Source organism: Carassius auratus, chromosome 35, assembly GCF_003368295.1.
Source record: "Carassius auratus strain Wakin chromosome 35, ASM336829v1, whole genome shotgun sequence".
Taxonomy (NCBI): domain Eukaryota; kingdom Metazoa; phylum Chordata; class Actinopteri; order Cypriniformes; family Cyprinidae; genus Carassius; species Carassius auratus.
Window position 1 is genome coordinate 1,503,096 of NC_039277.1, and position 20,877 is coordinate 1,523,972.

Sequence of the window (20,877 nt, forward strand, 5' to 3'; positions counted from 1 at the left end):
ACATATGCAAACTGATCCATGATCCCTGGTATGCGATAAATAGGCCCAACACCATAGTAGGAGAAACATGCCCATATCATGATGCTTGCACCTCCATGCTTCACTGTCTTCACTGTGTACTGTGGCTTGAATTCAGAGTTTGGGGGTCGTCTCACAAACTGCCTGTGGCCCTTGGACCCAAAAAGAACAATTTTACTCTCATCAGTCCACAAAATGTTCCTCCATTTCTCTTTAGGCCAGTTGATGTGTTCTTTGGCAAATTGTAACCTCTTCTGCACATGCCTTTTTTTTAACAGAGGGACTTTGCGGGGGATTCTTGAAAATAGATTAGCTTCACACAGACGTCTTCTAACTGTCACAGTACTTACAGGTAACTCCAGACTGTCTTTGATCATCCTGGAGGTGATCATTGGCTGAGCCTTTGCCATTCTGGTTATTCTTCTATAAATTTTGATGGTTGTCTTCCGTTTTCTTCCACGTCTCTCTGGTTTTGCTCTCCATTTTAAGGCATTGGAGATCATTTTAGCTGAACAGCCTATCATTTTTTGCACCTCTTTATAGGTTTTCCCCTCTCTAATCAACTTTTTAATCAAAGTACGCTGTTCTTCTGAACAATGTCTTGAACGACCCATTTTCCTCAGCTCTCAAATGCATGTTCAACAAGTGTTGGCTTCATCCTTAAATAGGGGCCACCTGATTCACACCTGTTTCTTCACAAAATTGATGACCTCAGTGATTGAATGCCACACTGCTATTTTTTTGAACACACTCCTTTCAACTAATTCAACTAATTGCCCAATTGCACAGCCTTAAGAGCGTGCATATCATGAATGCTGGGTCTTGTTTGTTTTCTGACAATCTACTGAACCTACTGGTAACTTGTTTGCCACGTAGCAATAAAAAATATACGAAAAACCTTGATTATTCTGGTTAGTCACATTGTACTGCTATTATTTTGAACAATACTGTATATATATATATAATAATATAATAATAATATAATATAATAATAATAATTAAACAATGATTTTAAAAGATTTGAATATATTTTAAAGTGCAATTTATTCCTGTGTTGGCACAGCTGATTTTGCAGCAGTCCAGACTTCATCGTCATACATCACAGGTTGAAAACAATTGTGCTGCATAGTTAGTTTTTGTGTGGAGACAAGTATACAGCATTTATTTGAAGTCTATCGTTTATGTTTTATTATTATCTTTTGTAAGATTCTAAATGTCTTTGTCACTTTTGATCAATTTAATGCATCCTTCTGAATAAGCGCATTATTGTTAAACTTTTCTGGGTAGTGTATACTAGGGTGTGTGACGGTGAGGATATTTCCCCACTGGTTAATCGACGGGTGACAACACCAGTAACACTGGTATCACTGTTCCCGCTTTACCTCGCTTTTAACGAGCTTGTGAAAGTGGCGTGCACACTTTACTTTCACTTCCAAATCGGCAGTTGTTAATTTTTTTTTCATTAGAATTTTCCCTCTTTTCCTCACTTTCCTTCAGTTTTAAATAGCTTAAAAGAAAAGCGCATTTAACAAACTTTTTTTTGAAGTTTAAATAGGTATACAAAACTGGAAATACGCCAAGTAAAAATGTTAAATGTTTTAAAATATAACCAAATAAATAAAAAACGTAGAATATTTATAAGCAAAACGAATAAGACAACTTGGAGGCATGGCCTTGATATCAAATAAAATAAATAACACGTTTAAAATAAAGTAAAAATCAGCAAACACTGTGGAACCAATTAAATAAGAAACTAATGTTTAAAACAACTTCCAAAATCACCTTAAATAAACGGCAAAAGTCAACAGGCTTTTCATAATTCATAATATAAAACTGAAAAAATCTTTGCTGTTACCAATAAAATAGCATAATTAACATTTGGAGAAAAAAAATCCTAGGATGCATTAAATTAGGGCTGAAACGATTCCTCGAGTAACTCGAGTTACTCGATTACAAAAAATGATCGAGGCAAATTCCTCTGCCTCGAAGCCTCTTTTAATTTATTTTAAATCTCACGTCAGGTTCTTTCGCAATGATTTTTTAATGTGACACATTGCGTTTAAGTCACCCACAAAGTGGAAGGAGACGCAAAGCGCTGCATCCGAGATACTGCAAGGAGTCAGCAGTGTTTTGATTAGAGCGCGCGGGCAAACGTGAAGAGAACGTCGTGGCGTGTGTCCATTGCAAGATAGAGCTGGCATACAACAACTAGGGCCCTGTGATTTCCGCGATGCAGAAAACGCGGAGGGAATCGCGGAATCCAGTCATAAAAACGGAGTTTAACGGAGTTTAACAGTTTAATGCGGAATGGCACGAAATTTGACAAATTGTAAATGAATTAATCAAAAATAGGTCATTGCACTTACATCAAATCAAATATGGACTAATATCTGTAAATATTAAGCCGGAACAGTCTATTTAAATATGAATCCTGCATGTTCTGCGTGTCTCTGTTAATGAATGGAGCAGAAGCGCGAGTTCCTTTATCACACAAACTGAAGCGCGCGTACTGTCTCACTAAATAAGGATGTGAACAAATGAACAACATCTCCAGAACTGCACTGACAGTCACTTCATGAGCATTTGACCGTTGTCACATCACAATACAAAGAACTGTAAAGGTACGTCGACCCGTCAAAATAAAAGTCCGTTTTTTTTAAGGTTTAATCACACAACATTTCTTCCATGTTTTATTTTTAATAGTAAATCCCCTTTGTTTACCAAAAAGTTAAGTTTGCTTAATTTTTAATAATTAAAAGATAAATTAAATTAATGTTTTATGTGTTTAATGTTTAATGTGCATCTCAGAAAATGCTTTATTTTAAACCCCAACTGAATGGCACTTAAATGAACTTAATTCATCTGTCAACTTTATTGTCATTGTTCACATTACGAGTACAGACAGAGAAACAATGGGTAATAATTAAATGTTTATTTTTGATGTATGCAATGCATTTTATGCATTTAAAAAGTAAAAAAAAAAAATCTAAAAAGGAAACTTATTTGTTCATTTTAAGAGCCCCAGGAGTCTTATTTTCTCTCGCATAATTAATATTGCACTTTAATTAAGCAAAAACACATTTTATCCGATTACTCGATTAATCGATGGAATTTTTGGTAGAATACTCGATTACTAAAATATTCGATAGCTACAGCCCTACATTAAATACATAAAATGTGGGAGTAATGCATTTATATGAGAGTGGAATTGTATGCACTGTATGTGGAAAAGAGACTGCATTAAAAACAACTGTGTGTGTGTGTGTGTGTGTGTGTGTGTGTGTGTGTGGTTTAAACGAGGGCTGGAACAAACAAACTCTGCGTGACTTGGCAAGAGAGCATAAGGAAAAAAACTTGGCTGGGTGTCACTCACAATACGAGACACACAACACAATACAGAATGAATCAGACACAGAATGAGCTTTTATTGCCAGGTATGTTTACACATGCAAGGAATTTGTTTTCATGACAGAAGCTTCCACAGAGGAACAGAATGACAGCCAAAGAACAAAAAACACTGATAATTAAAATAATTACAAAAATAGAACAGTTACAGTAGAGTAAATAAAGAATAACAAAATATAAAAATCGTCAGTTGTATGTACAGGTACATTTCGGCAAATTGAAATGTGTGTTAGATAAATAAGTGTATAAGTAAGTCATTATAAAAAACATGTCACGCTCTCCCAATATCATACTGCGAGTGAAACAGCAGAAGAGAGTACACAGGGTTAGTGTTTGAGCGGAGTACAGTCAGAGTTTGTGTTTACTGTAGGATCACAGACGCCGAGAAGACAGACATACACAAACAAGCGTGTTAATGACCTTCTCTGGGACTAGTCTTTACAGGAAAGTGAATGTGTGTGTTCCTGCCGGTCCACCTCAAATTTAAACAACCAAAGTAATATATACTTCAAACTCACATTACACTTTAAAAGATATATAACACAGTGTTATTGTGTTATGCCTTCATTTGATTACCACCATTTTTGATAATAAATGTGGATTAAATCATAAACCCGGAAAAAAAGTAAAACAGTTCAGAAAAATTACATTTCATAACTCCCTATTATTGTAAAAAAAAAAAAAAAAAAATGTTTTTATTAAATTGCAAAAGCTTTAATGACTTCAATTGATTTAACATGTTTTTTAACTACTATAACTTATAACATCAACTGAATCCGGAAAATTCAAATGGGGAAAAACTAATAAAAAAAAATAATAATTAAAATTGAAATTCTGTATAGGATTCATGATTTCAAATGATTAGATATCCTTTTGATTACTACAATTTAATTTAACATTTCAAACAGAACCCAGATTTTTTTTTTAATTGAAAGAAAAAGCTAAAATGTAAATAGGAAAAAACTAAAGCCAGAAAATCTGGAAAACCAGAATTTGTGAAGAAATTAAAACAATTTCATAGGGCTCTATACTTAGTTTGTGGTTTTATTTTATTTTACAGAATGCACATTACAGCCTGAATTCGTGCATTTGCATGTGTTTTTATAGCCTTCAGTTTGCACACTGCTCTGGCATGTAACAGGAATGCAGAGGAATTCCTTGTCTCTACCCAACTGGAGCAGCACGACCCCCCCAGTGTCCCACTGGCCCCTCTCTCAGCAGGACGGCCCGACTGACCTCGCTCCCACACACTGCTACAGCAGCACAACATCCGTGCTCGGGCCCTGCTGTCGACAGCTCTCGAGCACGCGTGTTCACACACACACACACACACACACACACACACACAGCTCTGATGTCAGGACGGTTGATCCTGATGAGAAGCGCTGGAAGTGGAGCACAGGCGCTGCAGGGAGCGAGCTGGAAACACAGCCATGCTTTTAGAAAACGTAAGAAAAACCAAGCACAACTCCACATTTAGTCCTTTCAGCATCAGCTAATGAATCTGTAATAAACTGTGATCCACTAACCCAAGGGACACTTTTAAAGTACATTTATTTCCATTAACATCTGTTAAAAACCGAAACTAACACATCGTAACTTTATCAACTGTAGGGTTTGTTATGAATAAAATTTCATATGAATTTGTGTCATGTCTCAGCTCATTGTGATCCCGAACCGATGGTCCACACGCACCGATCACATGACGAGCTACATATGAACACCAGCGCTAACACGAAACATGTTAAACATTGACTCCATCCTCAGACCAAACCGCTTCAGCTCAGACACAAAGTAACTTTCCAGTCTTCATCCTTGTTAATAAATAATTAGTGATTCAATGGTGCTGACGGAGCTCAAGTTTCTTCTACGGTTATGAACCACATATTCACCTCCAGAGCTCTTTCACACCGCTGGACTGATTCAATGATTTCTAGGTCACACCGACATATTTCATGTCTCAAGGCTTTCGGTTCATTTTTAGGATTTCAGAGAAAACATTTGGTGACAACAGAAGTTACACTTACAGTTAAACAGTGCAATTTGTAAGATTTCATCTAGGATACACTCGACAAAAACAAACTGAACAGTGAATTATTTATTCATTTGTGTTCTACTTTGTGAAAATAAACCGAAATTAAAACACCAACACGACAAGTAAAAAGAAAAGTACATTAACAAGGTCTTATCAAAAGGATATTGCGTCAGAATAATATACCAAAAACCAAGTGCAAATTATTCCGAGCAGAAAATAATGAGTTTGAGTGAGACACGATGGAAATCAAAACAGCTGCCAGTGTGAAATATCTGTCGTCCACATTTCCTTTGGTTGAAACCATAATACCTCAATTTCTGATTTGACGTAAAGCTAGGAGTAATCTTAAATCCATGCTAGCACAACAACAGACCAGCGTGCAACAGAGCACAGCAGGTTACTGACTGTTCCTCCGTCCAAACACAAAGTGCAATCTGGAAAATTGCATGTAAATGTCAACTATTATCATACCAATCCACATTTGTGAGGTATGAACCAACACTACATTTACGAACTGCAATATTTAATCATATTTCGATTACACAGAGTTAATGCACTTAAGTTTAATGTACATAACTTTCTGTGCAAAGCATTAAATGTTCAAGAAATTAGCTCCTTTCTTTACTTTTTTTTTACTTCACAAAACCTGTGTCACGTGACCGTTACGGGCGACTCTTATGAAATCATAAGGATATGAAAACGCTTGTTTGCTGAACATGATCACTGAAACAGACTGCAGAGAACTGCTCTGAGCTCATTCGTTTCATATTCAATGGACCGCATTCATTTAAAGACTGTTTTTGGGAATGGGTCTTAAGATCTGATTCTAAAAATAATTAGACAATAATTTATTTATTTATTTATTGCTGCATGTGGTGAATTTGAACACATGCTTTGCTTTAAAGCACCACTGTAACTGGCATTAAAGTGTGATTTATGATGATGAAGCAAGCGGACCATGATACACTTTTATAACAGTAATATTTCTTGTTTTTATTCATTTTAATATTCAATAACAAAAAGGTACAGTATAGAGATACTGATATAACACTTTTAAATTAAATGATGGGGAAACGGTGTAGCCGCAAAAAAAAAAAAAAAAAAAAAAAAAAAAAAAAATCCCAAATAAATAAACTAATTAGCAGAATAGATAAACTTGAAAACAGCTATAATTTGAACTACTGAAAACCATTTTTAAACTATATTTTGCACGTTATGGTTTTATGGTATTTAACTTTGTCTAATGTTAAATACCAATTCAACATACATTTGACGACTTGTATAATTGCAAATGTTGTAAAACGTTTATAGGTTAATTGAAAATTAAATAAACTTTCTTAACATATCTTAAAAGTTCTCATAACTTTTAAAGCTTTTAAAGATTTGGATGGTTTTGGATCCAGTGACTGTCCAAACCATCTGGGTTTTATTATATTTAACGCATGCTTCCATGTTTATTTATATAGCAGACATATAAAGGGCTATATTTTCCTAAGTAACCATGCACTTCCAGTCAGGGAGTGTGGGCAAGGTCCAGAGTAACAGGTCAAATGACGAGTAACTTTTTGACCCCGGTTGTGGGTGGAGGTCTGTTTACAGCAGATGTCCATGGGGTAACGAGGTTACTAGCTCTAGAGAGGACAGCGGTGACAAAGACCAACTACCAACACAAGTCCTTCTCCATTCAGCATCCAGAGAAACCACCAAACACTGAAGTCATTAAATCACTCTCCACCAAGCAAGGGCAGAGTCTCAGGGTAAAGGACAATCCAGATTAAACAAAAGACAACGGCAGAACAATGTCCCTGTGGAAGCATGGCCCAGGACAGACCCTCCGGATGGACACTGGGAGCGCGTCATGCTAACATCAGACGAACTGAACTGTACTTTAGCTACAGGGAGACAGGAGAAGGCCAGAGGGATTGTGAGGTGGTCAAGAGACACTTGTCCCCAGAGCTGGGATCCTCCTCATTATAACAAAGCGCTGGCGTTTCACAATGCTTCTCTTTGTGTCGCCTCCTAAAGCCCATGGATTCAATCAACTGACAGTCAATCCCAATTTACAGGCCGAATCAAGTTTCCCGCTGATGGAGGCTAACGAGATGCTGGGGAAATCGATAGCCCTTTCTCATGCCGTTACAACACACAGGCTAGTATCAGGGCTCTACGCTCACTTTTCTTTTTAGGAGCATTTCTCCTTCTAAATAAAAAAAATTAAGCACCACAGTCACTGAAATATTCAATCATGTTCATTCATAAACCAAACACTGCCGTGCTTGCTAGGAGATATGATTTATTTGCTCAGCTGTGACTTTGTTTAAAACTATTTTCATTGACGAAACGGAGCAAAAACTAGCAATAGTGTTGTAGGCAGACAACGCAAGTCACTTATTATTTGCTTATTGTTTAATGAACATTTGTATTACTATCACATTTGCAAACTCTCTTAATAATCACTGAACAAAACTCTGGTGCTTTGAGTGTTGAGTGGATCCTGATCAGCATTGCGTTCAAGGAATCAACAGATGTGCCGACACATTACTCGACGCTGCAAAACATGCGAGTGGAAACCTTTAACACTTCCCTGATCACAAACATAATCATGCTGATTGAGTCTGTCACACTGGTGCTCCTAAATATATTTCATAGTCACATACAGTAGTTTTCAAGCGCACTGTAGAGCCCCGGGTGTGCCTACAGACCTCATCTACCGAGGTGGAGACTGGACGGTGTACAATTAACTCCCTCCAAACAAGGAAACCAAAGGGGACTGTTGCACTCGGACCGGTTTAGAGGAGTCCAATTCCTGGTGTGCAAAACTTCTGAATATGAACACAGTGCATTCAGAGAGCGGTCGCACGTGGTTTAAGACATCTCCTTTGTTTCCGAGTGCGTTTGCTCATACTGTGGGGGAGTTCGAGGGTATCTCGTCGAGGCTGTTGTTTTAACCAGTAATCTAGGCCTCATGATGCGTTTACTTTTCACATGTAATCTCCAGCTTGCCTCGTCCTGCTGTTAACTAAACAAAACCTGAGAGGAGGGGGACCCTGTGCCTGCAGACAGGGCCTAATGTGTATGGAAATATCCGGGCCTTTGTGTCCGGCGTCCAGGCGTGATCATTCAGCTAACCCTGGGCTTTAAACACGCAGTTCCTGGTGACCGAGGAGAGGCCTCCGCTCATTAGACAAAACATGCTAAAACACAATATACAAGCCGCAGAGACACAGCGCTACAACACTGTGCTGGAAACTGCATGAAAATTACTATTAAAAAATGTTTAAAATGGTGTGTTTCACTCTGACTTTTCAAAAGTAATGATTCTCATGTTCTCTTCAGAACATAATCTACTGGGCAGGGGTCTGTGATAATGGGAGCCTTCTCAGTGGCGCACGAGATTCGGCGAGGATGATGTTGCCTTTTAATGTTTTTGTTAGTATAGATCCAGTTGAACCCACAAGATGCGCCGCCGCTGCATATTCCTTTCAAAACATTATAGAAATATAGAAGCTCAATGCGGAGTAGATATTGTTTAAGTTAAGACCGAAACCAATGGAAATTTAAATTTGAATAAAATGAGAACTACACTTTTTTTTTTTACTTTTATCCATCAAATTAGCTCATTTCAAATTTGACGCCTACTACAGGTCTCAAAGTTAGCACTGGGGCTACAAAGGGCTGAAAAGGCAAGGATTTTTTAAAGATTGTGCTGGGAGAAAATCTAGCAGCTAAGTTAATTGACATCAGGTCTGTAACATAATTAGCTATAAAGGAATGTCTAATGGTATATACACACGCGGGCGTGATGGAGAGCGTTTCTGAAGACACAATGTGTTCTGGTGTCGCATGAGCGTGACTGGCTAGCATCTGCGCTAGGATATTTGCAGAAGGCCATCTGATTGGTTAATGCCTGCATTGGCGCTTGAAAAGTTTAAAAGTTTTCAACTTCTGCCGCGTGCAATGGACCTGACGCAGTGCAACGGACCCACAATTCATTTCGCCAATGCTTGACATCACTCCATTAAAGTAAACAAGAGGCACTGACGCCAACACCTCGTGTGAATGGGACATTAGAGAGGCAGTCTCCCAGATTAAAGTTAAATAAAGCTCATTTAAAATGGACTGTCTCAAAGTGGAAAAGTGATCTATGGTCAGACGAGTCCAAATTTGACATGCTTGTTGGAAATCACAGATGCCGTGTCCTCCGGGCTAAAGAGGAGGGAGACCTTCCAGCGTGTTATCAGCGTTCAGCTCAAAAGCCAGCATCTCTGATGGTATGATGGTGCATAAGTGCATACAGTATGGGCAGCTTGCATGTTTCGGAAGGCACTATGAATGCTGAAAGGTTTTAGAGCAACATACGTTCCCCTACAGACAACATCTATTTCAGGGAAGGCCTTGTGTATTTCAGCAGGACAGTGCAAAACCACATACTGCAGCTATTACAACAACATGACTTCGCTGTGGAAGAGTCTGGGTGCTGAATTAGCAGATCTTTCACCTAGAGAGAACATTTGGTGCATCACTAGACAAAAAATACATCAAAGACGACTACAAACTCTTCAGCAGCTGGAAACATTTATCAGAATGGTGTCATTACAATTTGTGCCAAATATATTTTTGTATTGTAAAATTGTAATTGTATATACAATTGCAATACATGTGCTACATTTAGTTTATGATCAGCGCAGCATCTTCAAAATCACAATAGGAGAGATCTGGTGGAGAATCTAGTGCTTACTACTTTTTAATGAGGATGGCGTGGTGTCAAATTAAGTGACACTAAACACTTAATTTCATTTGCGCTTGCAGAAGAGACACTCTCTGCAAAATATTTTTTTTAATATACTAATGCTGTAGTATTAGGAAGCAGGTTTTAAACACACACTTTCTTGTTTTTGTTTTGGGGCTAAAATCTTCAGATAAGCGTCTTGAACAACCACATGCATTTACAGTTGGCTGAACTGCATCTAGAAGTCTTAAACAACCTCCACCTCTTCTTTTGCAAGTGGTCAAGTGTAAAAACATGCACACTGAAATGCTCAATATAAATGCAGAACTTAATGCTTTAGGAGACTCTTTACAGACTTACACTACTAATGTCAAAAATTTGTGACTAGGGGTAGAGTTGTGACGGTGAGGAAATTTCCCACTGGTTAATTGATGGGTGACAACACCGTTAATACTGGTATCATCGCGGGGGTGTTCCCCCTTTTCTTCTTTAAATTAGCTTGTAAAAGCAGCACGCGCATTTTACTTTACTCGCCAGTGTGTGAGTTGGAGGCTAAGTGAAAGTTTAGCACAGATATATTTCCACTCGCCAAACACTCTCGGATTGAATGCTGCAGAGTTTCACTCTCCGTCAAGCGGTGTGTGATATTTTCCAGTTCATATAAATGGATGTGCAACACACCTGTATTTGACGTACCGTAAACTCTAGTGTAAAGGCGCACAATGCGCCGTCGATTTGTCTCGCACACACACACATAGAGAGAGAGAGAGAGAATTGACATGTAAACTATATACTTTGTTGTATTTTCCTGTCAAAATAACGGCATTCCTTTGGAATTCTTCAGCTTAAGAACTGCCGGTTTCTCCGCTAGTGGGCGGAGCTATTGTGCAAACAGCAATCTCATTGGCTGGCGCTCACCTATTATCATCACTGTATTGATTTCAGCAAATCAGTTCGAGCGAACGTACACAACCTGATTAAAATCCATGAATTAATCTTTAGCGCGTTTTATATTGTTCTTATTAGTAGAGTTCGTATCATTTTCTCATCAGTATTCTTGTTAGTTTTTTCCCAATATTTTTTCTACAGAAACACTGAATGACCAAAAAAACCACCACCACCAGTCCTAAGTTCAGTTAAAATGACTAATATGCATCCATACATGGTTACAAAGTTTTAATACTAATTACTAAAGTTCTATCATTAAATAATACTTAATTATTAAAATGCTTGACTGACTGATGTTAAGAGTGTGTTTTCGGATATTAAAAAAAACTGTGCCATTTTACAAACATAATACATACTAATACACACACACACACACATATATATATATAGCAGTCCGGTGAAGAGGCAGAGCTGACAAAGAGAAGAGAATCACAGTTAAACATAATGCAGATCATTCTGGTAATAGGATTCATTCTCTTCTGTGTGTTTTCAAAACACTGCTGGAGTTCCTGTGTATTTGAATTCACATGTAAAGAGCACGGTCTCATAAATGTACCTCAGTTCTGTCCCTTTTATATTTATATAAACCTTCGTTTCAATACAAGAAGTTTCCTCAAACAGAGCACCTGCATTCGGTGTGGATAGGCCTTCATTCAGAAAGAAATGTACATGCCAGTACAGAAAGTACTACAAGAATGATAAAATTATCCTCTATTGGTACAGCGCAAGTCTGCACTAAAAGCAATTTTAAGATGTTTCACATTTCACACTCAAACATCAGTGAGAGACTCCCTCAGCGAGTGTTTAGGACACCCCATACTGTACAGATCTTTATTTTAGCCGGCCGCGCTCTCCCACGAGAAGCTATATCTGTCACAATAAAGCTCCCGAGGACCTCACAAGTCTTCGAGAGTCTTCTTACATTTCCAACAGGAACAGTGCCGTTCAAGAGCATGTGTGAGAGCGCCAGCTCAGCACTGAAGTCACTTCGGCCGCAGATGTTGGTCAGGAGCTAATTTGAGGGTTAGAGATCTGACAGGCCACTATTAACAGAGAAAGACCAATGAATCACATGCTCTTTATAGGACACGAAAAAAACTTTAGATACTAGTTTAAACCAGAATGTGTTACGTAATCCCACATTTGTTTTACATGCTAAGAAAGCTAGGGCTCAAAGTTTCACAAAGTCAATCGTTTTTTTACTTCAGAACTTTACCAAAGACTGTAATTTCATTAAAGCTGAAGCATTATTATTTTTTCTTTTTCTCAACAAGGCTGCATTTATGTAATCAAAAATAGAGTAAAAACTGTGAAATATTCCACATTAACTGTGAAATATTTATTGCAAATGTATAACCGTTTTCTCTGTGACTCCATGTTTAAAAAGTAATTGATTCCTGTGATCGAAGCTGTATTTGCAGCATCACTGCTCCAGTCGTCAGTGTCACATGATCTTCAGGAGCAACACCAGCTGATCTGCTGATTAAGAAAAATGTGTGATCCAAGTTCACTATGATCATTTTTTCAGGATTCAGCCTTTTATAATGCTTTTGTAGCATTATAAAAATATTTACTGTCACTTTTAATCAATTTAATGTGTCCTTGCTGAATACAATGGTTAATTTCTATTACTATAACTGTAGTGCACATACACACAATATTTCACCATGAGATGTGTTTCAAGCATGGTCTTTATGTAAAGAAGTTCTCTCTTGATCTTGACACAAAGCCTGTTACATGATCTTTTCTAGAGGCACGATCATCTCCAGCATTGGACCAGCTGTCTCTGCTGAACGAGTGGTCGAACCCCCGCCACATCCGCCGGGAACGCAAACAAATTAATTACGAGCTGGGAACACCCGATGAAAGCACACAAACTGTGTCAGGCCCACAGGAGCCTCCGGTCCCGGGACACACCGGACAACCCTGGAGCACACGCACACATTTCACAATCACAAGCTCGGACTGCAGATCTGCTGAGAGACATGAAGCACTTCGGACCACATTCACAACTGACTACTGGAATAAATCACATCCAACACTTTCTGCCCAAAAAACTAAAACAAAACAAGGACTTTGGAAATCATCTAAAGCATTTAGACTTGGAAAGTTTGCTGAAACAAATGTAAACAAAAATCACAAGGACCTATTTACACTTTTCGCTTCGTGCATTTCCTCTGATCCGGACATCAGATGTTAAAACTTTTTCAATTAGACATCAATGCGTTTCTGCAAAAAATATATATATATAAACCCGATCTTCAATTCCCACGCTATACGCAAATTTAACAGTTGAGGGCCAGATGCATTTACAACTAGCTCCTGAAATGGTTTGTACAATCAGACTGTCTAATAGAAAATTGGGAAACCTGTTCGAAAACAACCATTTTATAAATATATACATTTTTTGTTCACCTGGTGCCAATAGTGGCATATAAATGGCACACTTTAACACGATCAAAAACAGCTGAGGGAACACTGAAAGGAACTGATTGGATCTCTAACGAAAACGGTTTCAGCGGAGGAGTCGTCCGACTCTTGTCCTCCAGCAGGAGAACATCTGCTTCCCCAGCAGTGTCAGAAACAGACGCTTCTCAGCACATTCACACAGTGACTGATGCTCCTGTTCTCACCTGAGGGGAAGCGGCGGGAAATTAATAACTCTGTGACGTAAAACACAGTGTGGAATCACTGCAAATCCCTACATGGCTTATTTAAGAGAAATGCACTAACACTGGAAAAACACCCAGGCTCATTAACATGTGACTGTAATCTTAAAAACACTTTTGTCATATATGTGCTAAGATATCACTCTCAAAATGACACTTGCATGTGTCATTTACTCATTATAGTAAATAATAATATAGGAAATGGCAAGTATTAATACAAAATATCAGTTTTAGTAACACAAGCATCATCATGGAAAACACAGCCCACAAAGGCATGCAGTTTCTCTCTTTTTTTTTTTTTGCAACAGTTTCTTTAGGTTTCAGCTTCCATTCATCTATCATTATCTGTACATTGTCAAAGCCTGCATCTCATGTTGCTCTCGAAGTCTTCCTTCTGAAAACTACTGCCACTCAACCTGCTCTCAGCTTTCTCACATGATCATATTCACACACACACACACACACACACACACACACACACACACACACACACCATGTGTCGAGACTGGGGCTTCAGAAACACACTCAACATGAGCGGAGTGCATCATTACAAACACTGAAGTCATCGAGGGGCGTTTGTTTGCCAGTTATGCTTTTCAAATAACTTTTTTGTGTTTGTCAAAAACAAAACAAACCAAACTGTGAATTTCAAAATAGTTTAGCTTGACTTCAAAACAGTTTCTGATCAGCAAATACAAAGAAACCGCATGAAGAATTTAAAGTCACCTGCTTTATGACTGTCTCGTGCCACAAGACTGTATGACATTTTCTCATACTTGCGTTGCAACATTAATCGTTCACACACACACAGAAACACACACACACTCAGTAATGACTCTGTCAGAGATAGCGTTAAGTTAATTCAGTTTAGTAAAGTCTCTCCAGAATCGCGTCTGTAGTTATTTGTACCTGCTGTGTGAGGCGCTGGGGTCCGCAGCAGCCGCTCCGTGTTCAGCTCTCGGACTCTCGCTGCTGCTCCTTAAAGAGCTCCTCGTCCATTCCTGAGCACTATGGCACAGATGAGCGGTCTGCATCGAGCCGGGACCGGACACCGTGAGGAGGTGCAGCGCTGCGGTCCCGCTCTCGCATTTATCCAGATCCACACTCCTCACCTTCCGCCTCCACTGCGAACTCTCCCCGGCATTTCTCTTCACTTTCCCGCTGCTGATCGAAGGTGTGGAGCCGCCAGAACTGTCCTGAAGTCCGTTCCCGACATTTGTGCCGCTACTGGAGTCTAATAATCCGCCTAACGACGACGTCCGACTCCCCGCCGTCGCCATTTTCTGTTCTGAAGTTTTGTCACTTCATAGATTGTATGAGAGAGAGGGAGTGGCGGGAATATGGGGGAGGACGCGAGGGAGGGGCTTCCGGATAAATAGGAGGGGTTATCTACAAAAGTGGGAGGAGCTAAGGGAGTCCTTCGGGAACTTACCTACGTGCACGGCGTCACATATCTTAAAGGGGTCATATCATAAGAGAAAAAAATGTTCTTGGTCTTCTGAAATAAATAGCCTATCGAAGACTATGAAAATATATAATGAAATGCTGAGTTTTAAAGACAATTTGACTGCTAATCACAGCATGTATGTGTGCTCATATTCCAATCAGTTAAAGACTGTATACGCTTTCTTATGGGCTCATTCTAAAATCAGATATCCTCCTACAGTAACACATACTGTAAGCAATGACTATTTAGAGTTAAGCAGGGCCGTAGCTGGGGTCAGCGGGGCCCCGGTGCAGGCTGTACCAGTGGGCCCTGTTTGAAATTGTTTATTTTATATGTTCATTCTATTTATTTATTTGTGCTAACTGCACAATGTTTAAGTTGTTTCCTGTTTGTAGGTGTCCAGGTACAGAAAACAAATAATTAAATATAAAGTAGCACGGCATACATAGTCTTCATGGTAAAAATTTTATTAACAGTCAAACCAAAATGTATTCAGACACCTTCAACATGTCTTACATTATCACAGTTTATTTGCTCTAGTTTATAAAATGGTAATAAAATATGACAAGAACTCAGAGTTGAACTGTCAGAACAAATTAATCTTGATAATGTCAGATAACTTAGATAGAAAGATATGTAATGGATTACAATCAACCAAAGATTCAGACAACTGTAAGTACTGTATGACAATATTTAGACAACTATCAATACTTTGTTGAACAATTACCAAGCAATGCTTAGTTTTGTTCAGTCTGGGGTGTGAAAAGGTTGCATTAGCAATTCAGGGGGGAAAAAAAAACACATAAGCAAAACATGGTGAGTGTCTGAATAATTTTTGGTCCCATTTTTTTTTTCTATCAATTTCACTAGTAGTCCAATGTATAAAGATTTTTTTGGGTATAATATATCACAGCTTGCTTTGTTTTGCTATACTCTCAGCTAAATTAATTATAGTGTCCTGCACCTACTATTAAAACGTAAAAAATATATATTTCTTTCATTTTCTTGGATTAACATTTCAGCAGCTAGTAGCTAAATTAGGCGAGGTCACTTTAAGAGACGATGAAGCATCCAATATAATACACATCCAATATTTTTCTGAACTATTTACTTTCACTTAAGACATAACCAACAGTTTTTTCGAACATACTTTCCAAGACGGATATTTTGACATATTTTTTTATGTTTTTGTCGGTACAAGACCAATAAGAGGCAAATTCTGTGTTAAAAAAGTGTATTGAGACGCCTCTCTCTGCGTGAGCCCTGAACGCCAGAACACCGTGGTGCTGAATTGGGCTTTTTCACATCCTTTTCTGTTTGTTTAAACTGCGATTTGTATTTGTTTGTTCAGGTGCAGGAGGGAGTTCGAGAAGAACTTCACAAAGGAGAGCTCGGTTTAGTGTCAATGTCTGTGAGATGCGGCTCTGAGACTGTGAGATGCGTGTGCAAACGAAAACAGGGCGCGAGTTGAGATTTTCCGTGTCTTGTGTTTGAATGCTTTAAACTCTTTTGAATGTTTAAATTGGAAAGTGGTCAGGCTTTAAAACACACGAAAATGATAAGCTTTCATGACAACACGCAGCAGTGGCCTGTCAACTGTCATGATCGTCTTTTTAGGCTTAGCTCAGCCAGACGGTTGACATCGCCGAGGGCCCCCCCCCTCGGCCGGGGGCCCCTATAATCGTCACCACCTTTCACCCCACTTGCGACGGCCCTGGTGTTAAGCAACACTTTTCAAACTCATTAGCCATTGTAAATGACCCATCTAATTACAATGAGCAATGAGAAGTTAGTCATTTACTTTAGAATTATATTTTTATTCCTATACATCAGAAGAAAGAGGTGATCTTGTTTCCTGCTGATATAAGCGTCATATGAAAAAGGAAAGATGCTTATAGCACCTAAGACTGCACAGATTTTCTGAAGCACTCAAAATGTAGGTTTGTTCAATTTGCTATTTGACACTTATGATGTCTGGCTGCAACAGTTAGAGATTAATAAACAATTTCAAAGAAGTGTGTAATTGCAAAAGCTATCTGACCCTCAAACCTGCTCTGGCCCCATCACTGCTGCAATGACTTGCAAACTCTAGAAACATCCCTAAAATAGGCATATAAGCAATAATATGAAGTTATTTTCAGTGCTTTTTAATTAGATTTTTTAACTGGAGTTCATGGAAATGTCCACACATTTAATGGATAATCCTGGAGAAAATTACTAGTACATTTTTTTTTTTTTACTGTGATTATTACAAGCGTTTTTTTTTTTTTTTTTTTATCATGGATTTATGCACAAATGCATTCATTTTAAGGGTAGATCTGACCTTTTAGAGGGTTTTTCATCTCCCATGGGAAGCCTCTACTCTCTTTCTAGCAATTTGGCTTACAGTCTTCATTGTTCTGGCCCAGGGCAGAAAGCTATGTAAGTCTGTATGCAAACAGTTAACATTGCAAACACTGTACATCATTTTGTAGATACAGTAGATTCTTGGCTTTTTTCTTCTTCTATTTCTTTCATGTAAAAAAAAAAAAGTTAAACTGATTTGATCAATAATATCCAATGATTTATCTAATCATTTGACTGCATTACACTTTTAAAAAAAAAAGTGCTTTACTTTAAATTCAATAATGGAAAATCATTGGCTGTAATCATTAAATCAGTCATAATTCATCTATTTTTCAAGTCAAATCAAGTCAAATCTGCTTTATTGTCAATTTTTCTCCACATGTACAGCACATACACAAAGAGAAATGAAATTGCGTTACTCTCAGACCCTTTGTGCATACAGATAACACAAACAGTAGAGCCTAAAAATACAGATAGATACAGATTAAATATAAAATACAACTATACAAATACGGGCATGATAAAAAAAAATAATAAAAATATATTTAAATAAAGCAGCACAAGGCACATGGCAGATAGAGTGCAAACCAGTGAAGTAAACAAACAGTGCAAATATAATGATTGTAGTGCAAAAGAGCATATTCAGTCTGATTAACGTGACAAAGGGATCAGAGAGCGGTTCTTTGTGTTAACTGACTGAAGAGGATATTATAAATGATGTCAGTTAAATGCTGTGTGAGGTAGTGAGCAGACCAATGCTGCACAAAGTAACTGGTGCAGGTCACAGTTCGTTGTAAGTCTGATTACCTGCAATGCAGAGGGCTTTGCAGGTGAGACAGGTTCCATACATAAATGTCCTGGAGGGAGGGCAGAGAGACACCAATGATCTTCTCAGCTGCTCTCACTATGCGTTGAAGTGTCTTTTGGTAGGACGCGTTGCAGGCGCCATACCACACAGTGATGCAGCTCGTCAGGATGCTCTCGATGGTGCCTCTGTAGAAGGTGTACATGATGGGGGGTGGGGCTCTGGCTCTTCTCAGTTTGTGGATGAATTAGAGACACTGCTGTGATTTCTTGGCCAGTGCTGTGGTGTTGTCGGTCCAGGAGAGGTCCTCTGTGATGTGCACACCCAGGAACTTGGTGCTGCTCACTCTCTCCACAGTCACACCGTTGATGGTCAGAGGAACATGCTGAGCATGCACTCTCCTGAAGTCAACAACAATCTCTTTCATCTTCTCCACATTCAGAGAGAGATTGTTGTCACTGCACCATTCGGCCAGGCAGTTCACCGAGCTCCTGTAGTTTATAAAATCGCCATCACCTGCTTACAATTGGAGTGGCATTTAATAGACAGAGCCGTAGATCGCTGACAAGCTACACCATATTGCGTTCATTATCGCAGATGAATCGCCTTCGATAATGAACGCGATATGGCGTAGCTTGTCTGAGAGATCTACGGCTCTGTCTATTAAATGCCACTCCAATTGTAAGCAAGTGATGGTGATTTTAGCGGTGATCACGGAAGCAGCTTTACTGATTAGATGCGCATGATCATATCGTTAGATATATCGCCCAGCCCTAGTAGTTTGTCTCATCTCTGTTGCTAATGAGACCCACTAAAGTTGTGTCATCTGCAAACTTAAAAAAGAGGTTGGAGTTGTGTGACGGTGTCCAGTCGTGTGTCAGCAGAGTGAAGAGGAGGGGGCTCAGCACACATCCTTGGGGGGCCCCAGTGTTCAGTGTGATGGTGCTGGATGTGTTGCTGCCGACCCGTAGTGCCTGAGGTCTTCCAGTCAGAAAGTCCAACAGCCAGTTGCACGGTGAAGTCTTGAGCCCCAGCTGGACCAGTTTGTGAATGAGCTGTTGAGGGATGATAGTGTTGAATGCTTAAACTTAAGTCTAAGAACAGCATTTTGACATATTAATCTTTTTTGTCCAGATGTCCCACCCAAGCGGCAACCTCCTGCTCTCTCTTGTGAAGCCCATACGGAAGTGGCTTAAACTAGAGGCTGGCTGCAAAAGGGAGTCCACAAACATATCTTCAGTCCTTTAGTGGAACTGGAAAGGAAGTGCCAGCTAGACAAAACCAACAAGACATCTAGACCCTTATACTCAAGTTTCAGAACCTGTAGGAACCAACTATCACATATTTTGTGGCTCTAAAGAGATGCATGAATTACCAAAAACAGATACTTTAATAAACATTATACAACACATAGCATAAGAGGTGAAATGACAAAAGAACATATAAAAAAGAAAAAGCAAAAAGCAGAACATATTCACAGGGTTAACAAGAGAACTTACTGATAAACAGGTGAACATAATCAGTAACTAAGGAGACTATTAAGGAGACACTGAAGACTAAACTGAAAGAAGTATGAAACCAAGACATGAACAAAAACACAACTACATGAGACAAGATCCCGCCACCAACCAAATACGTGCACTTCAAGAGATTATTCGGTAACACTTTCAATGAAGCCCGTATTTATAGTATATTATAAGGTTATTCTTAAGGCATTATAATGAATGCATAATGCATAAAAAAAAAGTATGATACGTTGTATCATCTCATGAATATTCATAAGAACAGTTTTAATATATTATAATATTTACTTATTTGTGGTTACAGATTTTCAGAGTATGATGATTTATAACAATGAACACGCTGCATCCACTTTTACAATGAATTATACTTCTCATAGTTATAATGTATTATAAGTCTCTTATCTTGACATTTTTCTGATGCTACTTTACTTAAAACGGTCAAAGACCACTTTATAATATTAATATAGTAATATAATATATAATATTCAGTAATAATAATAATATAATTTTTTAAACTTTAAACATATAACAGATCAGATAAATGGGTAATATGTCACATTTGCTTTGAACTATTTTTATTGTAATATCAGTTTGATTATTTTGATGGTACCCTTTAGACAGCTTTTGATAAGTAACTCTGCAACTATATCATCTAGTCATCATTAGAGTATTAGTATGTCTGCTACATTAAATGTGCTAACACTTCAACCAACAGAAAAACTGACTATAAGTGTCTTTTCAAGTACATCAACTTTCTACCATACTAGATTCCTCCATTCTTGATTCATACTAATACTCTCATGAGAGTTATTTGGCATGTAGTTGCAAAGTCACTTTTTGTTCATTAATTAAGGGAACCATCAAAATAAAATATAACCATATAACATTGCATTTTTTCAGTAGGAGTATCAATACTCACATCAATAAATTAACATTAGCTCCCCAGGAAACA

At 38.4% G+C, this 20,877-nt stretch overlaps 1 protein-coding gene across 2 annotated transcripts in view; it reads right to left on the reverse strand.

The window, feature by feature from the left end:
- The window catches only part of LOC113053991 (mitogen-activated protein kinase kinase kinase 1-like), a 50,572-nt gene extending 35,449 nt beyond the window's left edge, over nt 1-15,123 (reverse strand). Inside the window, exon 1 of one of the 2 annotated variants that reach the window (XM_026219188.1) lies at nt 14,714-15,123. In XM_026219188.1, the coding sequence (XP_026074973.1) occupies nt 14,714-15,084 (371 nt within the window). In that variant the 5' untranslated portion in view covers nt 15,085-15,123. The remainder of the gene's footprint in view (nt 1-14,713) is intronic. The other variant, XM_026219186.1, reaches the window with a different exon arrangement.
- Nucleotides 15,124-20,877: the final 5,754 nt, after the last annotated feature.